The following is a 15,067-nucleotide window of genomic DNA, read 5'->3' on the forward strand; positions in this document are numbered from 1 at the left end:
ACTGGAGGTGGTCCAGTTTAGTCTTGCGGTACAGTTGAGCTGGAATCGTCAATTGAATGTTCATAAGCAAAACCATGGTAGTATAGGCCTTTTTATAAAGCGTGCACTGCATGTCAACAGCACAGCAAAGTGTGAGGTTAAGTGCACCGTTATGTTTTTTTTTTTACTCTGCAACTTAAGTGGATATGCGCCATAAATTAACTGTATAATTTAATTTAATTTTTGTTATATCATCCCAATATGGTGTATGAGTGGCCCACTGCAGAAAACTGTTTGTGACCAGTAAGGATCCTTCATCTGTATTGTGTATTGTATGCATGGCTTTGGACTGGAACCTGGGGAATCTCATAAGCACCTCGTTTAGATGGTATTGAGCACAGAAGTGAGTAGTGACTGAAATACAACAATGTTTATATATTATATAATAAAATGTGATTTCAGGTTTCTGATCTAAAAATGAGAATGCTTTCTTCAGTGGCTTTAATATATTTTGTTCAATTATCTAATTAGTCTACATTAACAATGGTTTATAATCTGTTGATGGGCCACAATTCCATTTTCTTTTTGACTGATGTTGCCCATCAACAGATTATAAACCATTGTTAATATAGATGAGATAATTGTACAGAATTGAGCTTTCCTTATTTTCCAACTGGCCATAAAGAATTGTCTACAACCCCTCCCCCCCCCACACACCCTTTCACTTCTGTGCTACTTATTTGCTACTATTTATCCTTATATCAAATTCTGTTTTTGTTTTTAAATGCAGTCAAAAGCACAGGCTGAGAAACCGCTTTTTGTCCCCACTGTTGTGTAAATTTCAGGCCATGAGTCTGCTTCTTTGTTGTGTTTGCCTATTGATTTTTCTTGTGTGCTGTAGCGACTGATGTTCTTAAAGTTCTTCCCTTCTGAAGGCTTAGTTTTAACAGCAAGTGAAAAATATGCACTTCTGAAATTAGACAAAGGGGGGAGAGTATTAGCCTTTGTGCACCCTGATGTCTTAAGGGCTTATACCTTTTATGTTCTCTTTAAAAAAAGCTTCTGATCATGACGGGTATTTTTTCTTATTTTCAACATAGAACTATAATATGGCACAGTAGCAACATTATGCCCTTTATGTTTGCTGAGTTGGCATTTCAACATGATTAGTGTTACTCTGGTATTTCATATGCTTTACAGTGACAAACATGCAGTGCATGCTTATTTTATAGAGGTATCTATCTGAAATACATTACATTTTCTTTGTTAATACAGCTGCTTGTAGCCAGAAATGCATGAAGTTCTTGGGTGTTCATAGCAGGTTTTTAGAGATTGGAGGTCAGCCTAGTTGACCATTGTGTCACAATTTGAGGAGGGAGAGCAAATATCTGTGCATGGCCTTGCGTTGCAATCCAATAAATAAAGCAGTAGTTAAGCAATGAATGTGCTTTTGAATTGGAAACAGCAATATAAATGGGACCGTAGTAATTAAAAAGAATTAGGAGCACATTAAGGTCCCGACATGTTATTAGTAATGTATGAACAAATTAAATGTTCTTATTTCATGGTTGATGGTTTTGAGAAAGGACTTGAATTCTCAATGAAGAAGAAGGTAGCGAGCTTGTAACTGTACTGCGGGTTGCACACCATCGCACTGTGTGGAAGCGTTTTTCCGGACGCGAGGCTGTTGTAGCTTTGTTTCCAGTCAGGAGGGGTGGTGCAAAGGTGAGTGTGCGCTACCTCCAGAGGGACAAGCTGTCGAAGGGCTTGTTCTAGCTCCATTCATGTCAAGGCAAAGACAGTGGCAAAGTGCCCCCATGTGCATTCAGCTAAGACTTATATTTCTCCAATTCATTGTTGTTCACTTAGCATTGTGTACAGGAATGGGAGTATCATATGAGCTGAAAGGTAATTTAAGCATATGGCAGATGCCTTTGTCCAAGACAACATCTAGAAGGCACAGTCATGAGATGGTTAAACACAGCAGGAAGACATTGTAGTTCACAGAGATCTGGTGAAGCACCTAGAAGTAAGCTGAAGGATTTCAATGCTTTGCATAAATAAAACCTTTAGCAGTTTTTAAAATTATGGTGCATTGTTTTCACCGTCAGACTTGTTACATGTCTTAAATAGTAGTTGGCAGTATCACGTTATGCATTTTGGCAGTTCGATTTGAAAGCGAACATTTCAAATAAAGATGAGTATTCTCATAAATGATCCAAGACTCACGTTATTACAGTAGTTATTTCGAGTGGTGTTATTAAGGCATAAAACTTTGGTGAGGAGCTGACAGCATTTGGTGGCCAACTCCTTACAGTGAGAGCACCAAAACTGTGCTGCTCTAGCAGGGACTGGAGAGATCCCTCCGGTTAAATCAGCATTCAAATAAGCAGTGGTACAGAAACTCTGCAGGACAGCTTTTTTCACAGCATGACTTGGCTGAATGAAAATTTTAAATTAATTTAAGCAGCGTTCCGCAGAGAGCTGTGGCGCCGTGTGGGAAGAGCTTTCCTGATGCTTGTCTCTGTACAGCTGCTCCTCATGTCATTTCCAGTAACGCAGTCATCCCCCTTCAGAGGAAGCCTGCCGTAGAGGGACCGCAGAACCTACTCGCCTGTCTTAATAATCGTGTTCTAACATCCTGCTTAAGTTGTTTGCGTTCTAACAACGGAGGGAGGTGAACCTCACTGGAATAAATACGTCCTTTAAAGTGAAGAGTTGATTAATGTTGTCAATTTATGCCTATTGGTGTTCAGTGAATTGTGTTTAGGGTGTATTATCTAATATACTTAGATGCGATATCCCTTGTTTCTCTTATTGTAATGCGTCTTTATGTAGTGTGTAACATGCCTCATATAGTAGACAGCTAGAGCATTGGGAGTTTCTAGCTGGATTTATAAACGACTTTAATTTTGCTTAACTTGATTTGGCTAAAACCACACTTTTGGCCAGTTGAATGTTCTTGACTACCATGACAGTTTGTATTTGTTTCGTGCTATCTTTTTTTTTTTTTGCTTTTTAAGTTGCCCATGTTCAACAGGGAAAGTTGCTGGCGTTCTGCAGGAAGCAAGAAGGAACATTTGAGATTTGAAGATTTGAGAGGAGAAATAAGTGAGGAGTTAGTTGGTCTGAACGTCGGGTACCAGGAAGAATTAAACGCACTCCATAGCTTGTGTGAGTGCACAGCCGTTGCTGGAAAGCCACTTATAACGTGTGAGGGTCGTTGCAGCCTGCAGCCTTTCAGTGTCACCAGGGGGGGCAAAGCAGGTGAAGATCCCGACCGAGACGGCGATCCACAAATCCACAGAGTTTTTCCCATCTGCTTCCAGTAGATTCCACAAAACTCCCCTTTTCTTGTTTGTAGAAAAGTGGCAAAAGGCTTGATAAACATGGAGATTTCTCTAGGAGAAGCAAGATTATTTTTACCATAAAGATAGGACATCTAGCACCGAGGACTGCACCTCTTTATTTTAGACCGTTGGTAATGGCTCCCCTCTGTTTCTCAGCTCATCTCCTAATCAGTTTTAAGCTTTGTACCCGTGTGATGTGTGTGGTGAAATGCGTCTTGGTGGTAGATTATTGCATTTCTGAAGCTTGTGCCTTGTTTTTTATGAACAGACTGCAAACTATGACTGCATTATCAATAGATGGATTGTCAAGAGTTCTTTGTACCATATTTCTAAATTATATAGCGTGTATAGGAGAGCTGGATAATTTAGGAGTTTTAACCTGAACCGATTTTAATTAATTCTCAAATTTTAAAGTGGTTACAATTCAGATGTAATCTGTAAATTGTTTAGCTAGGATTAAAAAAAATAAAGTAAAAAACATTTTTGCATGGCAGGTTGACAATGTTAAATAAACATGAGATCTTCAGAATCTGATCAACAATGCAGCAGTACCTTAAATCCTGATGCAAAGTGTGGTGAGGTGATGAGAGGAAGCTTCAGTGACCTAAAATTGGGTGTACTAAATCTGCGAATTTAACTTGCGAATTGGTTTATTCACGATTTGGTCTACCTGACGGGGGTTTGGGCCAAAGAGGAGCAGAGCAGGGTGAAACCGAGCCCAAGGTTGTCAAGCGCAACTTTCACATTAATGACCTAATGGTTGCCTACCAGCACAAAGACCAGAGTCATTGAATTATTCCGGACAGCTCCACAGTCTGTCTGGATTGTGTCACTGTGTCCTTACTATTAAGAGTGTCCTGAAATAGTGTGTTCATATTACTCTGCCAAAGTACGACATCGCATTGGTTAAATGTGTTGGTATTTAATTGCCAAACACTTCATTATAAGCACTTACCTCGGGGGTAATACATTAGGGAATGTGTGAGAGTGTGCGGGGGGTTAAAATCCTGGATAGATTTTTAGTATTGTGGCTATCTCACCCCATGTTCACAGGAACATTGTAGGCAAGCCCTGCTTTGTGGCGATCGCTCCATGATAGTCAATGACAAGTGACCGTGTGTGCCGTGCTGCGATGTTTTTTTTTTGTTTTAGTAAATAACCCGACGACTCACTGCCAGATCTGATCCCTGGCAAAATGACGCATCCCTCTGACCTTCCAGAAACTATATTTGCGGGAAAGTGGTTATGCCGTACAGAGGGGGTTGTGGGACACCTGCGGGTTTCGGAACGAGCCGCGCAGGGGTACATTAGCGGCGTGGGCTCTCCTCGGTGGCGCGGAGCGTAACCCTGAGTGTGTCCTTCCGACAGAATGTCATCAGAGGACAAGACTCTGGAGCCCTCTGACCAAGGACCGTCACCGCCCCCGAGCAGCACAGCGGCCACCCCAGCTGGGAGCCCGGCCACCACAGACAAGCGACCCAGGGGAAGACCGCGCAAGGATGGTGTCGCGCCCACGCAGAAGTCCAAGAAAAAGTGAGCCGCTCACGGGTTTTCCTGCCGCGCGTGCGCGTGCGCGTGCGCGTGCGAGTGCGCGTGCGAGGACACCACTAGGGTTACAAGGCTTCAAGAGGTGAAAACTATGAAATTAGCTTCAAGTTTCTTATACGTAACAAAGGATATGCTTTTGTGGCGAGGCTGTTACAGAGGAACATGGTTGAGAAAAGTGCTTTTGCCAGCCATTAAATGTTTTCAAAGATGGGAGGCTTTCCTCTACCAGCTGTTGTTTGTGAGGTGTGTTTAATGGATATATGAGTTTTGACATCTTTAAATAAGAAAGGGACTGAAGGTCTGAAGATTGTGGCATCTTACCAGAATTTAGTTCAGAAAGAAAACTACAAAAATATTACAGCTGTACTTAAGGTTAACCCTAGCGGGCTTCCCTTAGGACTATTAAGTTGTCCCAGTTTTATTAAGTGCCCTGAATTATTTAATCAGCAAACAGTTTATTTTGTTCTCTTGTTCTGGGCACCCGAGATTTTGGAATACAGTAGGGTCTCAACATCTGCGGATTTAACTTGCGAATTGGTTTATTCACGATTTGGTCTGGCTGGCCAAAGAGGTTTGGGCCAAAGAGGAGCAGAGCAGGGTGAAACCGAGCCCAGGGTTGTCAAGAGCAGCTTTCACGTTCGCCACTGCGGGCTAGGTTCAGATGAGGCGATTCCAGCTCGTGAGTGAGGCTTCCTGGATCTTAAGGGGATCGCTCGTGAGAAACTTGCTTGCTGATGCGCAACCGTTAATTTCAACTTTTTTTTACACATTTCAGTGTCATTTATTTTTGAATCTGTTGGGCGATATGTGTGAAGCATCCTTGAGTTAAACTACATGATGATAATTAACTGAAATGTAATTAGAGGGGGGAACCAAGCATTTAAACGTTCGTAGACGTCCTATACAATTCAGAGTGATCTTGGATGCGAGCACTTGAAATTGTAACTAGAGGCACTCGCTTAATGATTTTTCCATCTTTTCAGGGTGCACTTTTAACGAGCGAGACTTGATTGCCGTTTCTCCAGGGCTCTAATTGCACCCTGCATGCCAGGAAGTACCCTCCATTTTCCTCCCTGGTAGCCCCAGAGCCTCTTTGAACTAAGAAGCGAGGGGATCTCTGCCAACAGAGAAGCAAGATGTGTTTTTCTGCAGCCTCAGTGATGGAGCTAGTAGGTTATAGTGGTGTGTGGCTCCTACTGTGCTGTCTCTTGCCAAATGGCTGACACTTTAAGCTAAAGGAAAGAAAGTAACCATTTCATTAAAACCTAGATTTTGGCTTGTCCCTATCCTGCTGTAATATTTGAATTACCTGTTTTTTTTTTCCAAATTGGCTTTTTTAGTGAAGTTTTTCATTGGTTTAAAAAAACATGCCAAAATAATAAAAAAAAAACTTTTTTAGGTTTTGGTGATGGTAGTGAAGTATTAACAGGGATTGAACTTGACAGAAAGACTAAAATCACGCTTTTAAAAATAAGTCTGTAATAGTGAATCTGTGTAGCAGATTATCCCAATTCAGAGTACTATCGGAAGTACTTAAAAGTTCAATATGAGATTTCTTTCCCTTTTCTGGGAAGATTGCGATTACGCCAGGCAGGACATGACACTCATGAGTGGGAGCTACGGGAAACGTGTCCCCATACTGAGTTACTGGCAGAATGGAGGATGGACCGGGACGCAGGCTGTTTTCATTCCACAGCACAGTCATTTGATAGAAATTATAATGATCAGTGAATCTGGGAAGCTGATTTTGCCATTCATCCATTTGCTGAAGTGATTTTTTGAACAAGGAGCAACAGGTGGAAAACTGACTTTTTGAAAGTCCATCTGAAGAGGCTGTTTTATTATTCGAAAAATCTTGACTCTTTCTCGGAAGCAACACAATTTTAAGACTTTTGAGTTGAGCATGCCTCCCTGCCCAGTTCTGCAGTGCTTTTGTTTTGCCTAGACAAATTGTGTACTGATGCTCCTGAATAGAGTCTAATTTGGTCATTTCAAGGGTAGTAGCTTTCAGTTAGCTTTGAACATGCTTAAGATGGAAATCTACTTGCTTCTGTATTAAGTCCCTGTCTGCTGGCAGGGCTAGAGAATAGAAGTGGGGCTGTGCTAATGACTGATTCTTGATAAAGTAACATCCACATGCATGTCTAAGATTTCTGTCTCTGCTCACCTGTGTAAGAAGCTGTGAGGAGGTATAAAGCAAATATGGGAAAACATGACGAGATGCTGATTCCCAGCACCGGTGGTGGTGCTCTTTTGTATAAACAGGCAGATGGGCGCAATGGAGGAAGGATGCCTTTCGTCAGACATGCAGCTGTGATGTCTGCTTTGTGAACCAGGACTTCTCCTTGCCCCTTATTTTTAATTAACTTTGTTACTTTTGGTAGGAGGTACTTAGTATTGTCCGTTTGGCATATGGGTTGCAAAAGGAAATAAAAATGCACTTTTAACATTTGACATTTTTTTTAAATCCCTTTGCTTAGTTGTCTTGTTTCTTAAGGAATCTTGTTTGATTTTGATTACCTCCCTTGTGATGTCTACAGAGGGCAACACAGAATAATGAGGAGGAGTTTGGACTCCAAACCTGGGAGGTTGTGGCTTCATGTCCTCACTACAGATACTACTACAGTTTCCTTGAGCCTAGTACGTTCCTTGCTCTAGTGTAGCCCTGTAACTAGTCTGCACTGGGGAAAGCCGAGACTAACCAGCATTCAACCCAGGAGGGGATTTTTACTCCCTGTCTGGTCAGCATTACAGAAACTGAGGAGATCTGTGTAACCTGTGAGCCCCTTGGCTTAAGTGCGCAATGTTCCTCTGTTACTGTTTAGGTAGGCTTTTACTACCACTGTTACTTTTTAGGCTACTGATCTGAGCAATTTAATAATAGCACTTATGGAGTGCTTGTCATCAGAAGAGGATCCCATAACTCTTTATGTACAGGAGATGGCCCACTTCTCCCAGCACTTATGTGCAGTGCCCACCTGATATGCAGCAGCTATACTACACAGCAGATGAGGTAGAGGAGTGGGATGTTGCCACACCTATTAAAACTGAATTAAGGGGGAGCTTTAGGAACATCTGTCTGAAGGAAAGACATGATTCTAAGTCAAGAGTGGAATTCAGCCAGGAAGGTTAGGAATCCTACCCACTCTTCCAGAAAGTGCTGTGGTATTTCAGTTGTGAGGCTGTCCCATCCAAAGCATGGTACCACCTTCAGCAAAATGTCCCTGATCGCCATACTGAGGTGCTGGTTTGGACCTCGTGCCATCAGTACCACTCACACCATCAGCCAGGTGTTCTTTGTAATGTCTCGGTTCTGATCAGTCGGGGTGGTAAGGCCTTCCTCGGGTTCGACTAGCCGAGAGCTTTGCTGGTTTGGACTTGCCAGACTTTAGGTTAACGAATTGATATAGTTAAATCTGGTGATTTTCATGGTGTCTGTGCGAATGATCAGCGAATTTGAAAAGCCCAAGTTCTGTTTTTTCCCCTAATTCTTTTTACTAAGTTGGAAAAAAGGAAACCCAAAGGTTAATATAAAGCTGAAATATTTTTTTTGTAATTGAGAGGCATCACCACTTAGATGTTCCATCGTGAAATTCACATTTTAAACTGGTACAGATAACTCGCTAAGGTTTACCAAATATCTGCACTAGCATTTGGTAGAAGTTTACTATATACTTAAGTATACTACTTTAGATTATAAAATGTAGTGTTTCTAATGAAGATGTATGTTTCTTTTGAAATTGTGGCTACACTGATAGTGGACTGTTTTCTTGAGGAGTATTAAACATGTTTTGTAAGAATCCTACCTCACTGTCTTGTCAGTAAATATTTTGACATGCAACCTATTTTTAAGAATGCTTTTATAGTACGTCACCCATCAAACCTTTTTTTTAAAAAAAACTGTTGGAACGAGCGGTGGCTCTGTGGCTCAGGATCTGCGCCTGTGGCTGGAAGGTTGCCGGTTCAAATCCCGCAGCCGGCAGAGGAATCCTACTCCGTTGGGCCCCTGAGCAAGGCCCTGAACCCCAACTGCTCCAGGGGCGCTGTACAATGGCAGACCCTGCGCTCTGACCCCAAACTCTCTCCCTATTTGTGTCTCTGTGTGTCTCATGGAGAGCAAGCTGGGGTATGCGAAAAGATAATTCCTAATGCAAGAAATTGTAAAGGGTTAATAAAGTAAGTAATGTTAAAAAGCAAAGGCTTTCAGCATGTAGCTCTGGCTGTAGGGCTGCTGCAGGAAGGTGAAGTCCTGCTCCAGCCAGAGAGTCCGTGCCAGGTTTTCACTCCCTCCCACACTGCTGGAACTACTTACGCCAACAGCCTTTTTCTCCCCCCCCCCTCCCCACTGTAGTGGGATCATGAGGATAAGTTATAGCGCACTGGGCTGGGGGGTTGGGTGTTCAAGAGGCTTTTAGGTTTTGTTCTGTAAAGAAAAGACTGAATTTCTTTGATTCTAGGAGCTGCTGAGTGCAGGGCTCAGGAGGAGAAAGAAAACTGCCATGCATTAAATATAATAAATGGAAACTTACAGAGATGTTGAGTAACTCAACTGCTGCTCCTTTTTTGATAGTCTGTGATCACCTGCACTTTATTTTTGTTGTGAAGAGGATTACTTATTTTTTTCATTTAAGCTACTGTTTCGATTGGTTGCTGCTCATCACAAGATTTAATTTAAAGCTGTTTGCTCTCTAGCAAAATGACAATTTGTGACTAAATATTGTAGCAGAAGTCTGTAACACTATAGTAGATGCAGAATATTTTCCTTTTTTTTTGTAACAAGACAAAGGTGTTGAAGCCATAAACATACTTGATCCTGCTACACGTTTTAAACCTATTAAATCATCCTTACCAGGCATCCCTGGGGGGCAGATACAGCTGAATGAAACTTGTACAACTATTTTTCCATGATGCTAAACAATACATAGGCCCAAATTTAAAACTGACTCACTAATCCCAAATTACAAGTCCATTGCTTGATGACAGGTTTCCATGTGCTGGAAACGCAGTCTGGCAAACAGGTTTGTTATTTGAGAATGAACTTTAGTTTGATCTGGGCCTTAGTTTTAGAAGTTTTAAACCTTAGCTTGATCTTGATTGTTTTCATGAGGAATTTACATTAGTTGTTTGGGATCTTTTAAACCCATAAGTTTGTACATGTAGTGACATAGATGTTCTGATATAATTATTAGTTTATTAGGTGGACACAAATGTCTGAGTGGTACCATAAAAAGGAGTTAAATTCTTCAGATTATGTGGGTTTGTACTGATACTAGTAGAGTATTAACTACTGTTGCTAAATAGTTAGTGCTTCCACACTAGTCAGTTTGGCTTTACTGAAAATCCTTGATATATAGGCAGCATTTCATTTTGTCTCTGGTTCTCTCATGACATGTGCCTCCTATCACAGTGGGCATGTCTTTATTTACCTTTGGGTTACTCATTATGGTGAAGGTTGTTTACTCCCCAGCTCCTGGGGAATGGGTACAAGTAAAATCCATAGCATGAGGTCTTTTGGTGAAAGGATTGCAGAAACGCAGCTAACCACGTGATCACTGAGATGCATTATTTTGCGGGGAGTTTTTCATATAGTTGGAAAACCATGAGGGATGTGAATAGTGTTTTAGAGTTAAAGAGCTAGAACATACATTTTCAAAGTGAAAATGAGGCCAGATATCTGAGAACGAATGGGTTTTACCCCCTTTGATTCAGTTTGACTCAACATCTTCTTTTGTGATTTTGACATTTATCCAACCTCTCTGCATGCTTTCTAGAGGTAAATCTTTTGTTTTTCCTTGTTATACATCTAATAAAGTAATGACGCAGGGTGTTACTCCAGGGGTAGTTTAGAAAGTGACCATTGTTTTAAAGATTCTATGGTTAGGAAATATTTATAGATAATTTAAATACCAGGTTTCCTAAAAAATGTATAATTTTGTTATTAACCTTAATTTTGTAATTAAGAGATTTTAAAATTAGAATTGACTGCAAGAACCATGAAAGCTGATAAGAAAATTGAAAACCAAATTCTGGGGTCCTCATTTGCTGAAAACCTGTAGATGGTACTGGAAAACATTTTGAAAAGAACAAGGTCACACTTGAGCAAACGTTTTGGAAATCAAATTTATTTTTTTATTCAGGAAAGCAGGTGAGATTTTGGTGCATAGTGGTTTAATTCATTTCCATTGTTAGTAGGTTTCAGATTTTTTATAAAAATATGGTAAACTAACGTCTTGTGCTTATGTCAGCCTCATAAATCTATTTTTATAATACTTTTCCAGTGGAATATATTTGATATTAGTATTAGTGTCCCCAATTTCTGTTATGATTTATAGAACATCATGCCTCTGTGGCGAGAGCATCATTATTATTTTGTAGTACTTCTCTAAGGTGTTTTTTTTTCTTCAGAAGCACAGAATGGCTGGTTTGACATCTAATTCGGGACTTATTTGTGGTTTTAGTGACCTGAATTCAACCTGTTTCTGCCTCAGCACAGCTTGCTGTATTTTGACTGATATAGGTCATTGATCAGAGCCAGGGCAGGAGTATCATTCTCAGCAGGGAACTCAATACTGGTGATCTGATGCCTTGTCTAGTTTATTCTTACTGGAATCTAACAAGCATGGTCCAAGGCAGAAAGGAATTAAAGACTGTGCATTGACTAGATGAGCTTTGTTTTTAGTCTATGTAGATTTACATTTTATTGATTTGTAATCTTTACCACCAATTTGGTTTAACATAATATTTTGTAAAATTACTTCTTGGAAAATTACATTGGAACAGTTGTTCCATATTTAATTCTTTCAATTTGTGTGTGTGTGACTACAACCAACATTTCGTAGTAAAGTAGTGTATAAAGATGTGTACTTTTGGCTACTTAATGGATAATTGGCCATTTTACATATGCTTTTCTTCTGAAATCTAAAGAAAAGTTGCCTTTCCTAATTATAGTGAGTGTTTCATGGTGTTGGTGTTCAGTCTGGGGTAATGTGATTAGAGATGTACTGCAGGACACTGTACTGGGCCCACTGTTCTTGCTGGATTATTCCCCATGAGCTGGGCTTTGGTATTGGAGCTAAACTAACCAAACTAGATGCAAAGAAAATCCAAGAAGATTTAGATAATTCAAGGCTGGGAAACCTCTTGGCAAATGATAATGTAGACAATTGCACAGTATTATAAGCAGGTAGCAAATATTTAACACTAAGTGGGGAAATTGAGCATGAAGAGGCTACCAATGCAATACATTCTGGTACTTTATGATGGCAGTTTTGTCTTCTAGAGCAGTACGTACAATGTGGTAGCATGACCTCATTTAGAATATTGCATAATTTCTTCGTCACCACCAGTAAGAGTTCTTAAATCACGAGGCGGTCCACCAGTCGATGACGTTCCCCATCTTTGTGCCAGACGTGCTCCCTGGACCCCAGAAGTCCACCTTCCCACACGCCGTGCAGATTCAGTTTCACGTTTGCTAGCCACAGGCGTTTCGGTTTGACAAAACGGAAATTGTTCAGTGCTCCAAACGGCCGAAAGTTTTGTTGCTTCTTTCATTTTTCCCCTTGACTAAGCGTCTGGCACCCCCTAATCCTCGTTTTCCACAGCCGGACTTTCAGCCAGAGCCTCGTCATCTCACGCAACCTCATCGGCAGCACGCCTCGCACCCTGTGTCTGCGGCTCAGGGGCCTCTTTGTTTTTTAGTTATTTGATTTCCTTTTAGCTGTTTTCATAAGCACAAGGTAGGAAATTCACCATTACAAAAGGCTCACCTTCACTGCAGGCATTTTCAAAGCTTCTTTTAAAGGCGAGGAACTTCTTAATGTGTTGTTTTTGTGAGGTGCTGCCGACGTCAGTCTGCTGCTCCTCTTCAGGCCCATTGCAGTCAGGGCTGTGGTCTACACCAGCAGCCCGTACAGCGCGCAGCAGAGCTACTGTAGTAGCTCTGCGTCCTGTTCCAATTTTTACACCTCCAGTCCGTTTCCAAGGTTTTCTTCAATTGTCAATGCCCAGGATTTTTTTTTTTGTTCCACGTGATGAGGAGGTGTGGTATTTGCAGGTCCTGGAGCGTGATCAGTCTAACATTGAGAGGTCACCACCTCAGAATGAAAGATTTCTGCTCTGGGATCACTGAAAAGTGACCAGATACAGTCATGGGCTCAAACAAGCGTCCTGTTCTGACAGGCTAAAAATGGAATCTTTTGAGTCTTGGAACAGGGAAGACTGAGAGGAGCTGATTCAAGCATCCAAAGCCCTCAAAGGCCTACACGCAGTAAACACTGCAGTGGAGCAAAAGACAGAGGAGACCGACAGAAACTAAGCGGAAGTGCGTTTAATTCTGAGAACAGCATCTCATTACATGTGGGTAGAGGAGTTGGGAACAAGCTGCCCTGCCATCTCACTGATGCCGATGCCATCACTTAGATGAGCCTAAGGGCCTTCTCCCCCTTTTGCGGGCTTTATGATGTTCTGGAGGCTTTAAAAAAAAAAAATCCCCACACCAGCAGCGCTGCTCTTCACCCAGGGAGTGAACTCTTTCATTGCTTTGCTTGCACTGCCTAGATGTTGTGAGTCACTTATGGCAAGCAGCGATAGGGCTGTGCTGGCATTGCATGCATCCAGAATTCAGCAAAGGAAGATGATGCAATGATCATGAAACGCTTTTCTTTTTTATGCATGAAGTGTGTCACTAGCCCGTGCAAAACATGCATTGTTCCTGTATTTAATTTCAGTCTTAAACTTTGAATAGGCTATGCTGTCTAGCTCAGAAATAGTCGTCACAGTGACATCCAACTTAAAATTGTTCAGAAAGTAGGGATTTTAATGTAGCTTAGGTTTTGGGATGACTTTGTCAACATTTTGTCAAGAACTGTTAGTGAAGAGCTTGCTGGCAGAAACAGGAAAGACAAAAACAAGGGAAATTGCAAACAAGCACTAAACATTTTGAATCTCACTCCTGTGTGAAACAGTCCTTGTGTTTGTACATCTCAAACGAATATCAGTGAAATCTAAAAACAGGTGTCAATAATATTTCTAATAATTCTTTGTAGAATAGTGCTCACCTACCACTGAAGTGCAGGATTACTCTTGTTAACATGTGATAGTCATGTGTAAACACGGTCCCACTAGACAAAAGCTCAGGCAGAGAAGTGAGAAACTGCTTTATCAGTTGCATTTAGGGGGAATTTTAGTGATACTAGTCTGTAGAAGCACAGAATAAAATTTACTTTCAGGAAAGTGCTGTTGGATTATTAATTCAGTTTAACACCCCATCTAATTGGTTCTCATTAATTTGCTAATTAAGGTGGAAGTGCATCACATACTGGTCCACCAACCCCACTTGCAGCAGCAATGTTCTGGTTTATTTAAGGGCTCACATATCCTAGTACAGACCAGGGCCAGCCTTGCTTAGCTTCTGAGATCTGATGATAGACTGCAAGGAATTCTGGTGTCATGGTAAAATTATACAAAACTGGTTAGCTATAGAAGGTAAATAGATCATTATAATATTGCAAACAACTTTAAAGTGGTCTTGGACCCATCCATTGATTTATTCCAGTATATACATTTCTAGAAATTTGGTTGTGATAACTTTTCATTTTTTTATATTTATAAAACATTTTCAGTCAACTAATCGCATCATATTCATTCCTGCTGCATAGTCAGAAAGTGAGGAAGATTCTTGTACTGTTTGGTTTTTGTGCTGATGGTTGTGCCTTTTGAGAGGGAGAGCGTGGCTGCTGACCCATCAGGTTCCATGTGATCTTTTGAATGATATTGCAGTAAACGTGTGTTTCAGTTACAGGATATCAATAATTGCCTAAATGTGCAGTTACCAACTTTTCCTGTTCTTTGTAGCATATTTTGTCACTGTTGTATTGATTTTTTTTTAACAAAGACCACACCAGCTAGGAGAAAATAGTTGCAGAATGATTCTGGGAATGGCAGCAGACCGAGGTCATGTCCATTTTTGGCCTTAGACGTTAAGGAGCGATCACGGGTGGAAACCCGCGTGGGTGGTGTGAGTTGTGTAGCTCCACTCCTGCTGGTATTTGGTTATGGCTGCTCACACTTGAAGCCTGTTGATTACCTAGACGGTGGTCATTCCCCTATGTCAAAAGCTGGGGTCCCCTTTGGCCAGAGGTTTCCACACTTTGGAGTATCGGGGGCAGATGTCAGCTTCTGCAGTGGGCAGT

The 15,067-nt window shown here is 41.2% G+C and overlaps 1 protein-coding gene across 13 annotated transcripts in view; it reads left to right on the top strand.

The window, feature by feature from the left end:
• The window catches only part of kmt2ca (lysine (K)-specific methyltransferase 2Ca), a 157,301-nt gene that overhangs the window by 19,746 nt on the left and 122,488 nt on the right, over positions 1 to 15,067 (top strand). For all 13 annotated transcript variants that reach the window (XM_088643882.1, XM_088643881.1, XM_088643875.1 and 10 more), the window contains one exon: positions 4,698 to 4,862. In XM_088643882.1, coding sequence (XP_088500008.1) covers positions 4,699 to 4,862 — 164 coding nt within the window. In that variant the 5' untranslated portion in view covers position 4,698. The remainder of the gene's footprint in view (positions 1 to 4,697; positions 4,863 to 15,067) is intronic.

Source organism: Lepisosteus platostomus, chromosome 8 (genome assembly GCF_059453375.1).
Source record: "Lepisosteus platostomus isolate fLepPlt1 chromosome 8, fLepPlt1.hap1, whole genome shotgun sequence".
NCBI lineage: Eukaryota > Metazoa > Chordata > Actinopteri > Semionotiformes > Lepisosteidae > Lepisosteus > Lepisosteus platostomus.